Source organism: Mustela lutreola, chromosome 12 (assembly GCF_030435805.1).
Source record: "Mustela lutreola isolate mMusLut2 chromosome 12, mMusLut2.pri, whole genome shotgun sequence".
NCBI classification, from domain to species: Eukaryota; Metazoa; Chordata; class Mammalia; order Carnivora; family Mustelidae; genus Mustela; species Mustela lutreola.
In genome coordinates, this window is record NC_081301.1 from 6719307 (window position 1) to 6732281 (window position 12975).

The 12975-nt window shown below is 48.2% G+C and overlaps 1 protein-coding gene and 1 long non-coding RNA gene across 11 annotated transcripts in view; one reads left to right on the forward strand and one right to left on the reverse strand.

Annotated features, from left to right (window-relative positions):
• The first annotated feature begins 51 nt into the window (after positions 1 to 51).
• Positions 52 to 12975, forward strand: part of KYAT1 (kynurenine aminotransferase 1) — a 35419-nt gene continuing 22495 nt past the window's right edge. For 3 of the 10 annotated variants that reach the window (XM_059143101.1, XM_059143102.1, XM_059143109.1), the window contains exons 1-2: positions 75 to 207; positions 10919 to 11058. Coding sequence is in view for 1 of the 10 variants with exons in the window: in XM_059143100.1 (XP_058999083.1) it covers positions 146 to 207 (62 nt within the window). In the remaining 9 variants the exon portion in view is untranslated. Of the gene's footprint in view, positions 208 to 2074; positions 2100 to 2635; positions 2770 to 10918; positions 11059 to 12975 lie in introns of those variants that run through there. The other 7 variants (XM_059143104.1, XM_059143100.1, XM_059143107.1 and 4 more) reach the window with 7 other exon arrangements.
• Positions 1763 to 2516, reverse strand: LOC131813023 (uncharacterized). The gene is made up of 3 exons (XR_009346577.1): positions 2382 to 2516; positions 2043 to 2255; positions 1763 to 1948 (listed from the first exon to the last, which is right to left on the reverse strand). It is a non-coding gene; the product is annotated as an uncharacterized LOC131813023 (long non-coding RNA).

Consider the following 12975-nt stretch of genomic DNA (forward strand, 5'->3'; position numbering starts at 1 on the left):
CCACAGGCGCGAGCGCGGCGGCTAGGGCGTCGCCATCTTTTTGATGGGAATTCTCTTCGCGCCTTCACACCCTGGGCGCCCAGGTGGCGTCATGTTTGTTTGGGGCGGAAGTAGCGGAGACCGGGCTCGGCCCCCTTAAAGGCACATGGACACCTGTAACCTTCGGGGCGCGCTGGGGGACGAAGCGGTGAAGCCGCCGAGGCGAGGGTGAGTAGCTGGTGCCTGCGCTTTGCTGCCCCGAGGCCGGGTGCCGAGGCCGGAGGACCTGGTAACCGGTTCCGAGCTCGTTTGTGCCAGAATACTCGCTGCGTTTGATGCTGCTGGTACGGCGGAGTGGCGGCGAACCGTCCCTGGGGATAAATTGCGCGCGCTTGACGCTGACCCGCACTCGGACGCTGGGACCCGCCAGGCTGTCCTCTCTGCACCCAGCTCCCGCATCCCCCGCGGTGATGTCTGTGGGGAGGAAGAAGCCCAAGGTAGCTAGGCCATTTATGGGCAGAGCCGGGGCTGGCACGGGGGCACCGCTCCGTGGGGCCGGAGTCCTCGCGGCTCCCATACTGACAATAGTAACGCCCGCCACGTTAGGAAATAATCCATACCACGGAATGCTGTGCAGCCATTAAAACGAAAAATGTTCCGTATGCACTAACATGGAACGACTTCCAAGATACCTTAGATGAAAAAAAAAAAAGGAAGGGGCAAAAAGACCTGCGTTGATCGGCGCTACAGTTTGTGGGAAAGAACGTGTGTGTGAGAGTGTGCGCGTCTGGGGGGTGCGCACCAGCCGTCTGGTAAGATGCACAAGAAAGGGTTAACTGTGGTAGCCTCGGACAGGGGAACTGGAGTCCTGGGTACCCGGGCAAGGGGGGAGAATTTATTTTTTAAATAAGATGATGAAGATATAAGGGCTCACATCCATCAAGCCTTGAGCCAGTGTCTGAGTTCAGCCCTCCTGCGGGAATATGGCTGCGAGATTAGGGACTTACTACCTCCCTGCCTGGAAGCTGAGAAACTGGAATTTGAGCCCCTGAGGGTTTTAGGCTAATGGCTAGGATCTCCTTATCCCACTTCCCACTGAGAATCATTTTCTGTTAACAACTACGTGACAGCCAGCGTGGGGTCCGGCAGGCAGCTCTATCCAAGTAACTGTTGATGGCTGTTTTTACCTGTGACCGAACAGGTACAACGGACTGGAGATAGTGGCGAGTGAAGAATGAAGAGAGGGACATTAGAGGCAAGAGCACAGACTAGAGTTCAAGGCCTGTCCCCTTTGCTGCCTGGAGACTGTGAACATGGCACATCCCTCCCCCCTTGTCCCCACCTTTACAACTAACCAGTGCGACCACAAGGCCACCAGTGCCCCACCTGTCGTACCTAGGGCTTTACGTGCAGATGAGCCCCATTTTACAGATCGGTAAGGGAAGCAAAGAGAAATTAAGAGAGTTGCCCAAAGAGGGAACACCCCCACTAACTGAGAGAGATTGCTGGGCTTCTGGGTCCCCCTCAGCCTCCAGGGATGATCCGCACGAATGTTTTGGGGAGACCGCCAGTCCTAGTTGAGCTGCCAGAGGCTGAGGATCTGGTGGAGAACAGGACAGACACACAGCTCCTGTTCTGAAGTCTAGTGAGGGTGACAGACAACCCAGTACTTAGCATCTGTGAGGAGCCCTATGGTGGGCCGCAGCTCAGGCCTTGGGAGCACAATGCCAGGAACATCTGACTCAGCCTGGGTGGAGGAGAGAGCTTCTCAAAGTAGGTAACCTTAAAAAAGCAAAAAAGAAAGAATTTATTTATTTGAGAAAGAGACAGAGAGAGAGAGAACACAAGTTGGGCAGGTGGGGAGTGGAGGGGGAGGGGCAGATGCAGAGGGAGAAGCCGACTCCCTGTGAACCAGGAGCCCTCAGGATGCTGCGATGCGGGACTCCATGCAGGATTCCAGGATCATGACCTGAGCCAAAGGCAGATGCCCAACCGACTGAGCCGACCCAGGTGCCCCTCAAAATAGGTAACTTAATCTGTGTCTTAAAAAACGTGTAGGGTACCTGGAAGGCGGAATGATGAGGCTGGAGATCCGAGCAGAGGCGTGCCCATACCTGAAGGTAACTGACATGATCAGAGACCATGCAGGTTAGAAAAATTCAGTCAAACACCTGCATGAGTCCATCTTTCCTCCTGGAGAATGCCTTCCCATGCCAACCTCTGTGGCTTTCCACGCTCCATCCACACTTCCCTTCTGTGCATAAGCCAGAGTAGGACTTCCCGATTTTAGAATCCAGGTGGGGGCGACAAAGGAACACAGGAGAGTTAGTAACAAGGATGAGCTTCTCTAGGGACACGCCCACCTCCCACCTGGACTCCCCCACCCCTAAATTCCTCCCCACCTCCTGATTAGCAGCCAGCTGGCTAAAGCAGGAACTCTGCCTTTGCAAATCCAGGTGTGAGTACTGGAAGTTCCTGTCTTTCCGGCTGTTTACGGTTACTCGGGTTCTCAGGTTGCCAGTGCCCTGGGACATCCAGTTGGACACTGCCCCTCCCCGCCCCAGTTCTGTGGCCAGCAGGTCAAAGTCGTTCCAGCTACAGTGGAAGAGAAATCACTGCCAGTCCTGTGCCAACACACGGTGGGGCCACAATCCACTCCCAGACTGCACTGTCAGCTCCTTGAAAAAATACAGGCAAACGCTCATCCTACTTCCTCATTCCTGGGTCATGGTATAAGCTTTGGAATTGCAGCTAAGGTCTTTCGGTGCTTTTCCGGGACTTTGAGTTTGGGTAAGTCATTTCCCTACTCTGAGCCTTAGTTTCTGTAAAACTGATGTGACTCTATTTAATGTTCTTGCCAGGCATTAAGTATATAAATGTAGATCTGTTTTTCCCCCAGGTGTAAAACTGCCTTAGCATGAGATCTCAATTTTGGATCTCGATCCTGTGCCAGGAGGAATAAAGAGGGGGCTACCTACTGCGTGTCTCACTCAGGGTCTCCACTCACCACCCCCTCCCCCGGCAGCCCAGAAACCTGCAGTATGGGCTCCAGAAGTGGTTTCTCTCTGCTTTGCCTTTGACTTTGATTCCAAAGTCAGAGGAAACGAGGTGTAGGTCACTGTGCTTACTAGATCCCTCCGAACAAGTTGTCGCCTCCCTTGGGGCAGAACCATGAGCTCAGCAGGTTTTTGTGGTTTTTTTTTTTTTTTTTTTTTTTTTTTTTTTTTTTTAAAGATTTTATTTATTTATTTGACAGAGAGAGATCACAAGTAGGCAGAGACACAGGCAGAGAGAGAGAGAGGAGGAAGCAGGCTCCCTGCTGAGCAGAGAGCCCGATGCGGGACTCGATCCCAGGACCCTGAGATCATGACCTGAGCCGAAGGCAGCGGCTTAACCCACTGAGCCACCCAGGCGCCCCGGTTTTTGTGGTTTTTTTTTTAAGATTCCATTTATTTATTTGACGGACAGAGATCACAAGTAGGCAGAGAGGCAGGGCGGGGGGGGGGAAGCAGGCTCCCCGCTGAGCAGAGAGCCCCATGATGCAGGGCTCAATCCCAGGACCCTGGGATCTGACCTGAGCTGAAGGCAAAGGCTTAACCCACTGAGCCACCCTGGTGCCCCAACTCAACAGGTTTTCACAAAATCTTTGGCTTATAGGAACTCTGGTTTTAGACTGAGAACTAAGAAGGAAAGGGAAAAAGAGAAGAGAAGAAAAATCAGGATTCATTATCTGGCAAGAAACTTTCCTGTATAGGTTTAAATCTTAGCAGTTTTTTGTTTGTTTGTTTGTTTGTTTATTTGAGAGAGAGAACAAGCATAAACAGAGGAGAGAGGTGGAGGGAGAGGGAAAAGCAGACTCCCGGATGAGGCTGATCCCAGAACCCTGGGATCATAGCCTGAGCGGAAGGCAGCCGCTCAGTTGAGCTGCCCGGGCACCCTGTTTTAACAGCTTCTTCTGGACAGGTTCCCACGGGCCAGGACCTGTGCTGAGAGCTTTCTGTGAATAGCTGCTTTATTGTTATCCCCTCGGACAAACAAGAAAGCTGAGCCTAGAGAACTTGCGGTGTGGCGTGACCAAGGCCCCACAGCTGGTTCAGAGTGGAGCTTGGGACCATTCTATCCACGCCCAGGCTTTCATTTTCTGGGATTGTTCGTGTAACAAGCTGCCCCTCCCTGGGCCCCATCTCCAGAGCACTGTGGCTTGTGTCTTCTCAGTAACTGGGGCACCTCACGTTTTGAGCCCAGGGGATGCTAAACATCCTTCCAGACACCGGAGAGATCTGCCTCCTGGAGGACTGACTCACCCCAAATACCAGGTGTGCCCCTTTTGCAAAACACGGAAACCAGATCTCCATATTGCATGGAATTGGCTTAGGGGGGCTTGGGGCTGGGCATCACAGCCGGCACATGGGCCGGAAGAGGCAAGGCTCCAGCCCCCAAGGGCTGCTGGTCTGTAGACAGGGGAGCTAATGGAGGCGACAGCTTCCACCTCCTAAAAGAGGGGTGTTTGGGGAAAGCCTTTGGACGACTGAAAACAGCAAACCAGGATTTGAATCGCAGCTCAGGCTCTCAGCTCAGTGGTCTTTGTTCTCTGAGCAAAATAGGGATAATAATGCCTTCCTAGGAGGTTGTTTTGAAGATTAGGGAATTTAGCACAGGCGTCAGATGTTTAGTGGCTCCCTCGGAGTTCAGAGGAAGGCCCAGGTGGACACAGGCAGAGAGGAGGCAGAGCTGGGACTGGGCCCTGCTAGGGAGATAGGACTGGGGGTTAGGGGTATGCCAGGCAGGGGCACAGATGTCTATCCAAAAGCAAGCAAGGGGTACCTGTCTGGCTCAGCCGGTAGAATGTCCAACTCCTGATCTCAGGGTGATGAGTTCAAGCCCTACATTTGGCGTGGAGTCTACTTAAAAAATAAGGAAAGGAGGGGCGCCTGGGTGACTCAGTGGGTTAAAGACTCTGCCTTCGGCTCAGGTCATGATCTCGAGGTCCTGGGATTGAGCCCCACATCAGGCTCTCTGCTCAGCAGGGAGCCTGCTTCCCCTTCTCTCTCTGCCTGCCTCTCTGCCTACTTGTGATCTCTCTCTTTGTCAAATAAATAAAATATTTTTTAAAAAAATAAGGAAAGGGTTGAGGGGTGCAGCTGCCTTCATCTCAGATCATGATCTCAGCATCCTGAGATCAAGCCCCACATCAGGTTGTCCGCTGATCAGGGAGCCTGCTTCTCCCTCTCCTTCTGCCACTCCCCCTCCTTGTGCTCTCTCTCTGTCAAATAAATAAATAAAATCTTAAAAAATAAGGAAAAGGGACACTTGCATGGCTCAGTCGATTAACTCTTGATTTCGGCTCAGGTCATGATATCAGGGTTGTGAGATGGAGCCCCTTGCTGCCCGCACTGTGGTACTTTGCTCCAGTGAATACTGGAGGGGGAACAGTAACAGTGATGATATTTGTGGAACACTGACTCTTCGCGGGGCGCCACGCTAAGTGACTTTCACATGGCCTCTCACTGACGTCTCACGACAGCTCTATGAGGCAGGTGCTATTATCATTCCGATTCAGACATGGTTCTCAGAAAGCTTGCATAATTTTGGGGACTTGAGTGGCTCAATCGGTTGAGCATCTGCCTTCGGCTTGGGTCATGATCCGGGGGTCCTGGGATCGAGCCCCCACAGCAGACTCCTTGCTCAGCGGGGAGTCTGCTTCCCCCGTCTCTCTGCCCCTCTCCTCGCCCCTCTCATGCTCTCTTTTCTTGCTCTCTCAAATAAGTAAAATAAAGTCTTTAAAAAACTTTAAAATTTGCCAAAAGTCACACCGCTATTAAATGGCTTCAGTCCAAGGTCTGTTTGATTCCAGAGCCTCACAGCCTGAAAAAAAACAAAACAAAACAAAGTGTTGAGGGGCACCTGGGTGGCTCAGTTGTAGAGCATCTGCCTTCAGCTGAGGTCATGATCCCAGCATCCTGGGATCGAGCTCCATCGGGCTCCCTGCTCTGCGGGAAGCCACCTTCAGCCTCTCCCACTCCCCCTTCTTGTGCTCCCTCTCTCGCTCGCTCTCTCTCTGTGTCAGATAAATATATAAAATTTTGGGGGGAAGTATTGAAGTGTGTAAGACCCTAACCCCATCCCAGAGAAAACCACTATTAATTATTTAGCCGTGTCCCTGGAGACAGCCTTGTACATAACCAAGCGGCCCTTGCTTTGCACAACAGAATGAGTTTCAGGCACAAAGGTTCAGTTAAATAACACTGGTCCCTCAGCCACACCGTTCCAACTTCCCTTGCGATGTCCCATTAACTACAAGTCAAGGTCCAGAGTGCGAACTTTGCTCCTTTTTAGCCCACGGATCCCTGTGGTGATGGAAGACGAAGACACGCTTTGACTAATCACATCACTTCTTTGAAAGCCTATCCGGGACTGGCCCCAGGCATGCTCTCATGCTCTGCAGTTCACACACACACACACACACTAAAGCTCCGTAGTTGCGTTGCCTCCTGCCTCCCCGTGGTGAACCCACAGGACAGACTACACAAGTGATCATCAGAAGAGGGAATTGGCCAACCAAGATGAAAGTGCTGCAGAGAAATGCAGAGCGATGAGACAGCAGGAAATGCACATTGAGGGGCACATGGGTGACCCAGTCCTTGCAAGTCTGCCTTCGACTCAGGTCATGATCCCAGGGACGTGGGATCGAGCCCCGCATCGGGCTCCCTGCTCAGCGGGAAGCCTGCTTCTCCCTCTCCCACTCCTCCTGCTTGTGTTCCCTCTCTTGCTGTGTTTCTCTCTGTCAAATAAATAAATGAAATAAATAAATAAGTAAAATATATAAATAATAAATAAATAAAATCTTTAAAAATAAATCTTTAAATCTTTAAAATAAATAAAATATATAATAAATATTATAAATAAGTAAATAAAAATAAATCTTTAAATCTTTAAAAACCTTTAAAAAAATAAATAAAATCTTTAAACAATGTGCATTGAACCTAAGTGGAATGATGAAAGAAAGCGCTGGCTGTAGGGATGTTGACAGCACAGCCCTTCGCTGTTCTAGAAACTCCAGCAAGTAGAGAAACTTAGTGAAGGCAGGTTGACCATTGTACCTGATGCATAAGGTTGTAACCAGAAGGATGAAGATGTCCCAGAGGAAGGGCTGCCAGGCAAAGAGGTCATATCAAAGGAACGCCCAGATATATTTCACAACAGTGAAAATACAAGGGAGGAAATGTTTGAAGTTGATGTCAACTCAGAAAGAAGGAAGTAAACTCATCAGGGCTGAGAAAAGATGCTGTTCCCTCTCCCAAGTTAGGGAACTAGAAAGCAAGCAATGTTCGCACTGCTCTGGAAAATTTCCCCCCAGATTTATTGAGATATAATTGACAAATAAAATTGTCATACATGGAGTCCCTGGGTGGCTCAGTCGGTGAAGCGTCCAACTCTTGGTTTTGGCTCAGCTCATGATCTCGGGGTTGTGAGATCGAGCCCGAGTCAGCCTCTGCCCTGGGCCTGGAGGCTGCTTAAGATTCTCTCTCCCTCTGCCTCTCCTACCTCTCTCTCCCTCCCTAAAAAAAAAACAAAGTGCATAAGGTGATGATTTGATATATGTAGACATTGTGAAGTGACTCCCACTGTCAAGTTCATTAACACATCCATCACCTTACAGAGCTACCTTCTGTGTGTGTGAGAGAGCGAGAGAGTGAACGTTTAAGAACTACTCTCCTAGCTGGGGCGTCTGGGTGGCTCAGTGGGTTAAAGTCTCTGCCTGCGTCGGCTCGGGTCACGATCCCAGAGTCCTGGGATTGAGCCCCACATCAGGCTCTCTGCCCAGCAGGGAGCCTGCTTGCCCCCTCTCTCTCTCTGCCTGCCTCTCGGCCTACTTGAGATCTCTGTCTGTCAAATAAATAAATAAAATATTTAAAAAGAAAAAGAACTACTCTCCAGCAAATTTAAATTCTAGTATACAGTATGATCAAGTAGAGTCACCATCTCTATGTCAGGTCCTCAGAACGTCTTCATCTTATTTTTTTTTAAGATTTTATTTATTTATTTGACAGACAGAGCTCACAAGCAGGCAGAGAGGCAGGCAGAGAGAGAGAGCCTGAGCAGAGAGCCTGATGCGGGGCTCGATCCCAGGACCTCCTGGGATCGTGACCTGAGCCAAAGGCAGAGGCTTTAACCCACTGAGCCACCCAGGTGCCCCCCTCCACTAATTTATTATTTTTTTTAAGATTTTATTTATTTATTTAACAGAGAGAGACCAGCGAGAGAGGGAACACAGGCAGGGGGAGTGGGAGAGGGAGAAGCAGCTTCCTCCCACTCCAGCAGGGAGCCTGATGTGGGGCTCCATCCCAGGACCCTGTGATCATCACCTGAGCTGAAGGCAGATGCTTAACGACTGAGCCACCCAGGTGCCCCTCCACTGACATTTTTTTTTTAAGATTTTATTTATTTATTTGACAGAGAGAGATCATAAGTAGATGGAGAGGCAGGCAGAGAGAGAGAGATTGAGAGAGGGAAGCAGGCTCCCCTCTGAGCAGAGAGCCCGATGTGAGACGTGATCCCAGAACCCTGAGATCATGACCTGAGCCGAAGGCAGCGGCTTAACCCACTGAGCCACCCAGGTGCCCCTCCACTGACATATTTTTATAAAGAAAAGAAAACACTTTAATTTTTAATGTTTCTAATTTAAGTGGCATTGATTTAGTAAACACTAAATTTATTATTTTTAGTTTTACTATTTTTTTCATTTCCCTCTACATTTATAACAAACCATTGGAGAGTTTTTAATGTTTGACAGCAACTTCCAAAGATCACAGAACAATCATAACTTTTCCCACTAATTATTAACTTCTCTTTGAATGATTTCAGGTCACCTGGCCATTTTTACAGTCTCGCATTATAGTGGGGAGTGCGGAGTGAGGATTTCCTATATGCGTACATTTGCACACCATCTCATAACGTACCTGTCACTCTGTAATTTAAAAAAGGCAACTGGGATTATATTGTTCTTCAACCAATGGGTTTTTTTTTTTTTAATTACCATACAATTTAAAGATTTGAGGTGAAATTCACATAACATACAACCCACTGTTCTGAAACATACAGGTCTGTGGCTTTTACAATGGTCACGACATTGTGCAACGCCCACCTCTAGTTTTCAGAATTTTCTCATTACCACAGAGAAACACCCTTACCATTAAATAATTACTCCTCGTTTTCCCTTCTGTCTCCTGGTAACTGACCTTCTGACCGTAAGGATTCACCTATTCTGGAACTGCATACTATGTGACTATGTTTGGCTTCTGTCCCTCAGTGTAATGTTTTCAAAGTGCAGCCAAGTTGTAGCATGGATTGTTATGTCCCTGTTCCTTTTAATGGCTGGGTAATATTCCATGGTATGGATATGCCACAATTTACTCACTCACCCATTAGTGGACACAATTATTTCCACCTCTTGGCAATTAGGAATAACGGTGCTTATAAACATTGGTGCATGAGTTTCTATGTACACATGCATTTTCATTTCTTTTCAGTATATACCTAGGAGTGAAGTTGCCAGGTTGTAAGGTCATTCTATGTTTGGACTTCATAAAAATTAAAATTTGTACATCAAAGGACATTAGCAATGAAGGTTGCTGGGGGGAGGGGGGGAGGGAGAGGGTGACGGGGTTATGAACATTGGGGAAGGTATGTGCTATGGTGAGTGCTGTGAAGTGTGTAAACCTGGTGATTCGCAGACCTGCACCCTTGGTGCTAATAATACATTATATGTTAATAAATACATAAATAAATAAATATTTTTTAAAAACACAAAGGACAGTAGCAAGAATGTGATCATGGTCATTGATTATTTCAAGTCAGTTTTTGTGGATTCAGTGAGGTAGAGATCTGACGCCATTCTTTTTTTTTTTTTTTTAATAATTAACAGCTTTTTTAAAAGATTTTATTTATTTGACAGAGAGAGAGAGCACAAGCAGGGGCAGTGGCAGGCAGAGGCAGAGGAAGGAGCAGGCTCCCCGCTGAGCAGGAAGCCTGATGTGGGGCTCCATCCCAGGACCCTGGGATCATGACCCAAGCCAAAGGCAGACACTTAGAATGAGCCACCCGGGCACCCCCCAACTCCATTCTTTCGATTGTGGCCACCCAGCTGTCCTAGCACATTTGTTGAAAAGACTGTTTCTTCCGCCATTGAATTATTGGCACCCTTGTCAAAATCAATTGACTGGGGGCACCTGGCTGGCTCAATCAGTGGAGCACGGGACTCTTGATCTCAGGGTCGTGAGTTCAAACCACATGCTAGATGTGGAGATTACTTTTTTTTTTTTTAATTTTATTTATTTATTTGACACAGAGAGAGAGATCACAAGTAGGCAGAGAGGTAGGCAGAGAGAGGGGGAAGCAGGCTCCCTGCTGAGCAGAGAACCCAATGCGGGGCTCGATCCCAGGACCCTGAGACCATGACCTGAGCCCAAGGCAGAGGCCCAACCCACTGAGCCACCCAGGCACCCCTGGAGATTACTTTTAAAGAAAAGACATATGGGGGCACCTAGGTGGCTCAGTCAGTTAAGTGACTGCCTTTGGCTCAGATCTCAGGGCCCTGGGATTAAACCCCACAGCAGACTCTGCTCAGTGGGGAGCCTGCTTCTCCCTCTCCTTCTGCCTACCGCTCTGCCTGCTTGTGCTCTCCTTCTACCTCTCTATCAAATAAATAAATAAAATCTTTTTTTTTTTAAAAAGACTTAAAAAAAATTAGTTGACCATATGTTTGGGTTTATTTCTGAGCTTTCTATTCAAAAGTGGTCTGTGTGTCTGTGCCAGTACCACACTGTTTTGCTTGCTGAAGCTTTGTAGTAATCTTTGATATCAACCTGCCTTTTTCATGTAACCTATATTTCTTTCCATGTTAGAACACTAAGGGCAATCTTAATCTTACTCCATTTAGGGGCTGCACCATTTCTCATTGTATGGATAAGTCAGAATATATTAAACCAGCCCCCACCTGATGGACATTGGATTGTCTCCAGGTTTTTCTGTCCCATACACAACACTGCATTGATCATCGAGAGCTCTTTATGAGTATGTGTGAGTATCCCTGTAAGATAAATTTCTAAAGAGGAAGTCTTTCCAACGTCAAAGAGTAATGTATATTGTTACTGTGAAGTTGCCCTCCAAAAGTTACACCGGTGAACATTCTAACTTGGTGTTTACCAGATCATCATGGCTTATAACCTCATAGTGTCTGGTAGTATCAGTTTGGTGAGTCTCAGTCTTCTTATCCTCTGCCACCTTGAGAGGCAGAGAATAATGTTTCATTTTAATTTGCATTTTGTTAATTATGAGTAAGGCTTGGCACCTTTTCAAGTTTATCAACTATTTTCTTTTTTTTGTGAATTTATATCTTGCCCACTTTTTATTTCCTTTGGAGATGTTAGTTTTTTGTCATTGATTTATAAGAGCTGCTTGTATATTGAGGTTCATACTAAATTAAAATGGTCTCATTACTTGTCTCCCTCATTAGACTGTGCGCTCCTTGAAGAAAAGGAAGGTATCCTGTTCACTGTTAATAGACGTGGGGGCGTAGGGCACAGGCATAGCATGTAATAGAAATTCAATAACAATTTGCTGGGGCAATGAAAAGATATGCACCTATCGTGTGTGGCAGGCCCTGAGCCAAGTGGTGATGATAAAAAGATAAACAGAGGAGAGTCCTTGTCTGACCGAGCTCACTGTCTGGTGAGAGTAATAGACATTCATTCTGTCATTCAGCGAAAGTTTATGTAGCAGCTTACTCTCTGCCTAGTGCATAATGTCTTTTGGATCAGCCAGCATGCAGAGATGAGGAAAATGCCAGGACCATGACTCAGATGACCATGTCCTGGTAGAATCTGGCCTGGTCATTTCCCCTCCCTGGTCATTAGTATCTCCATCCATAAAATATGAGTGACTTTACCAAAATCCCTTATTTCTCATTGAGTATCTGCCCCTGAGTATCCATTTGTCTGTGCTGCTTTTTTTTTTTTTTTTAAGATTTTATTTTATTTATTTGAGATGGAGAGAGAGCATAAGCAGGTGGGGGGTGGTCAGAAGGAGAGAAAGAGGGAGAAGCAGACTCCCCAACTGACTCCCCAGGTGAGCAGGGAGCCTGAATTGGGGCTCGGCTGGATCCCAGGACCCTGGGCTCATGACCTGAGCCAAAGGCAGAGGCTCAACCCACCAAGCCACCCAGGCACCCCGAAGTCTATGTTCTAATCATCTCTCCAGGGAATTATTCAGGGCCCAGTCGTGGGCAGGCACGGAGTTTGGCGACAGTAGGACAGAACTGTCCACGGATGGTGCAGTGTGATGCTCACTCCCATGGCCTGAGACTTGCCCCAGCCCACACACACCAGCCACCCCCTGCCCGGGCAGTCTGCTGCAGGAGAAGCGGCTGCTGGTGTCCAGCTTCAGCCCTGAGGCAGTACCAGTGCTTCAGCACATCCTCATCCAGCACGGGCTCTCTTTGCCCTCTGTGGAGCCAGGTTACTCCAAGGCACCTCCTTTGCCCAGAGTCAGGCGGTGCCCAGAGGGGGTGAGGGTCTGTGGTGGTGGCAGAGGACAGGTGAGAGCCATGAGCTGGGATCTTTTCCCTTGGGGGTGTGACCCTCTGCCCTGTGCTAGGCATTGGGTGTTGCAGACCCCTCTCCAATCTCTGGGAGCTCAGTATGAGTGTTCATTGTTATTTTATCATTATTACCAGTGTCTTTGCCTGTTTATGGAGGTAAGGAAAGCACCTGCTTTCCAGGGCTGTTAAAAGGGTCCGATGACATATGGAGTCACTAGTTAGCGCAGTGCCTGGTACAAAGCAAGCGCTCGGGAGATTAGAGCTGATTGCTGATTGTGTTAATATTAGTCCCACCACTGGAATCCAGGGAGATGATAGAGGTATAATTTAGGGCAGAGGAAGTACTGTCACTTTAGGAGAAAGGACAGAATTCATAGATGTGGAATGATGTGGGTAAG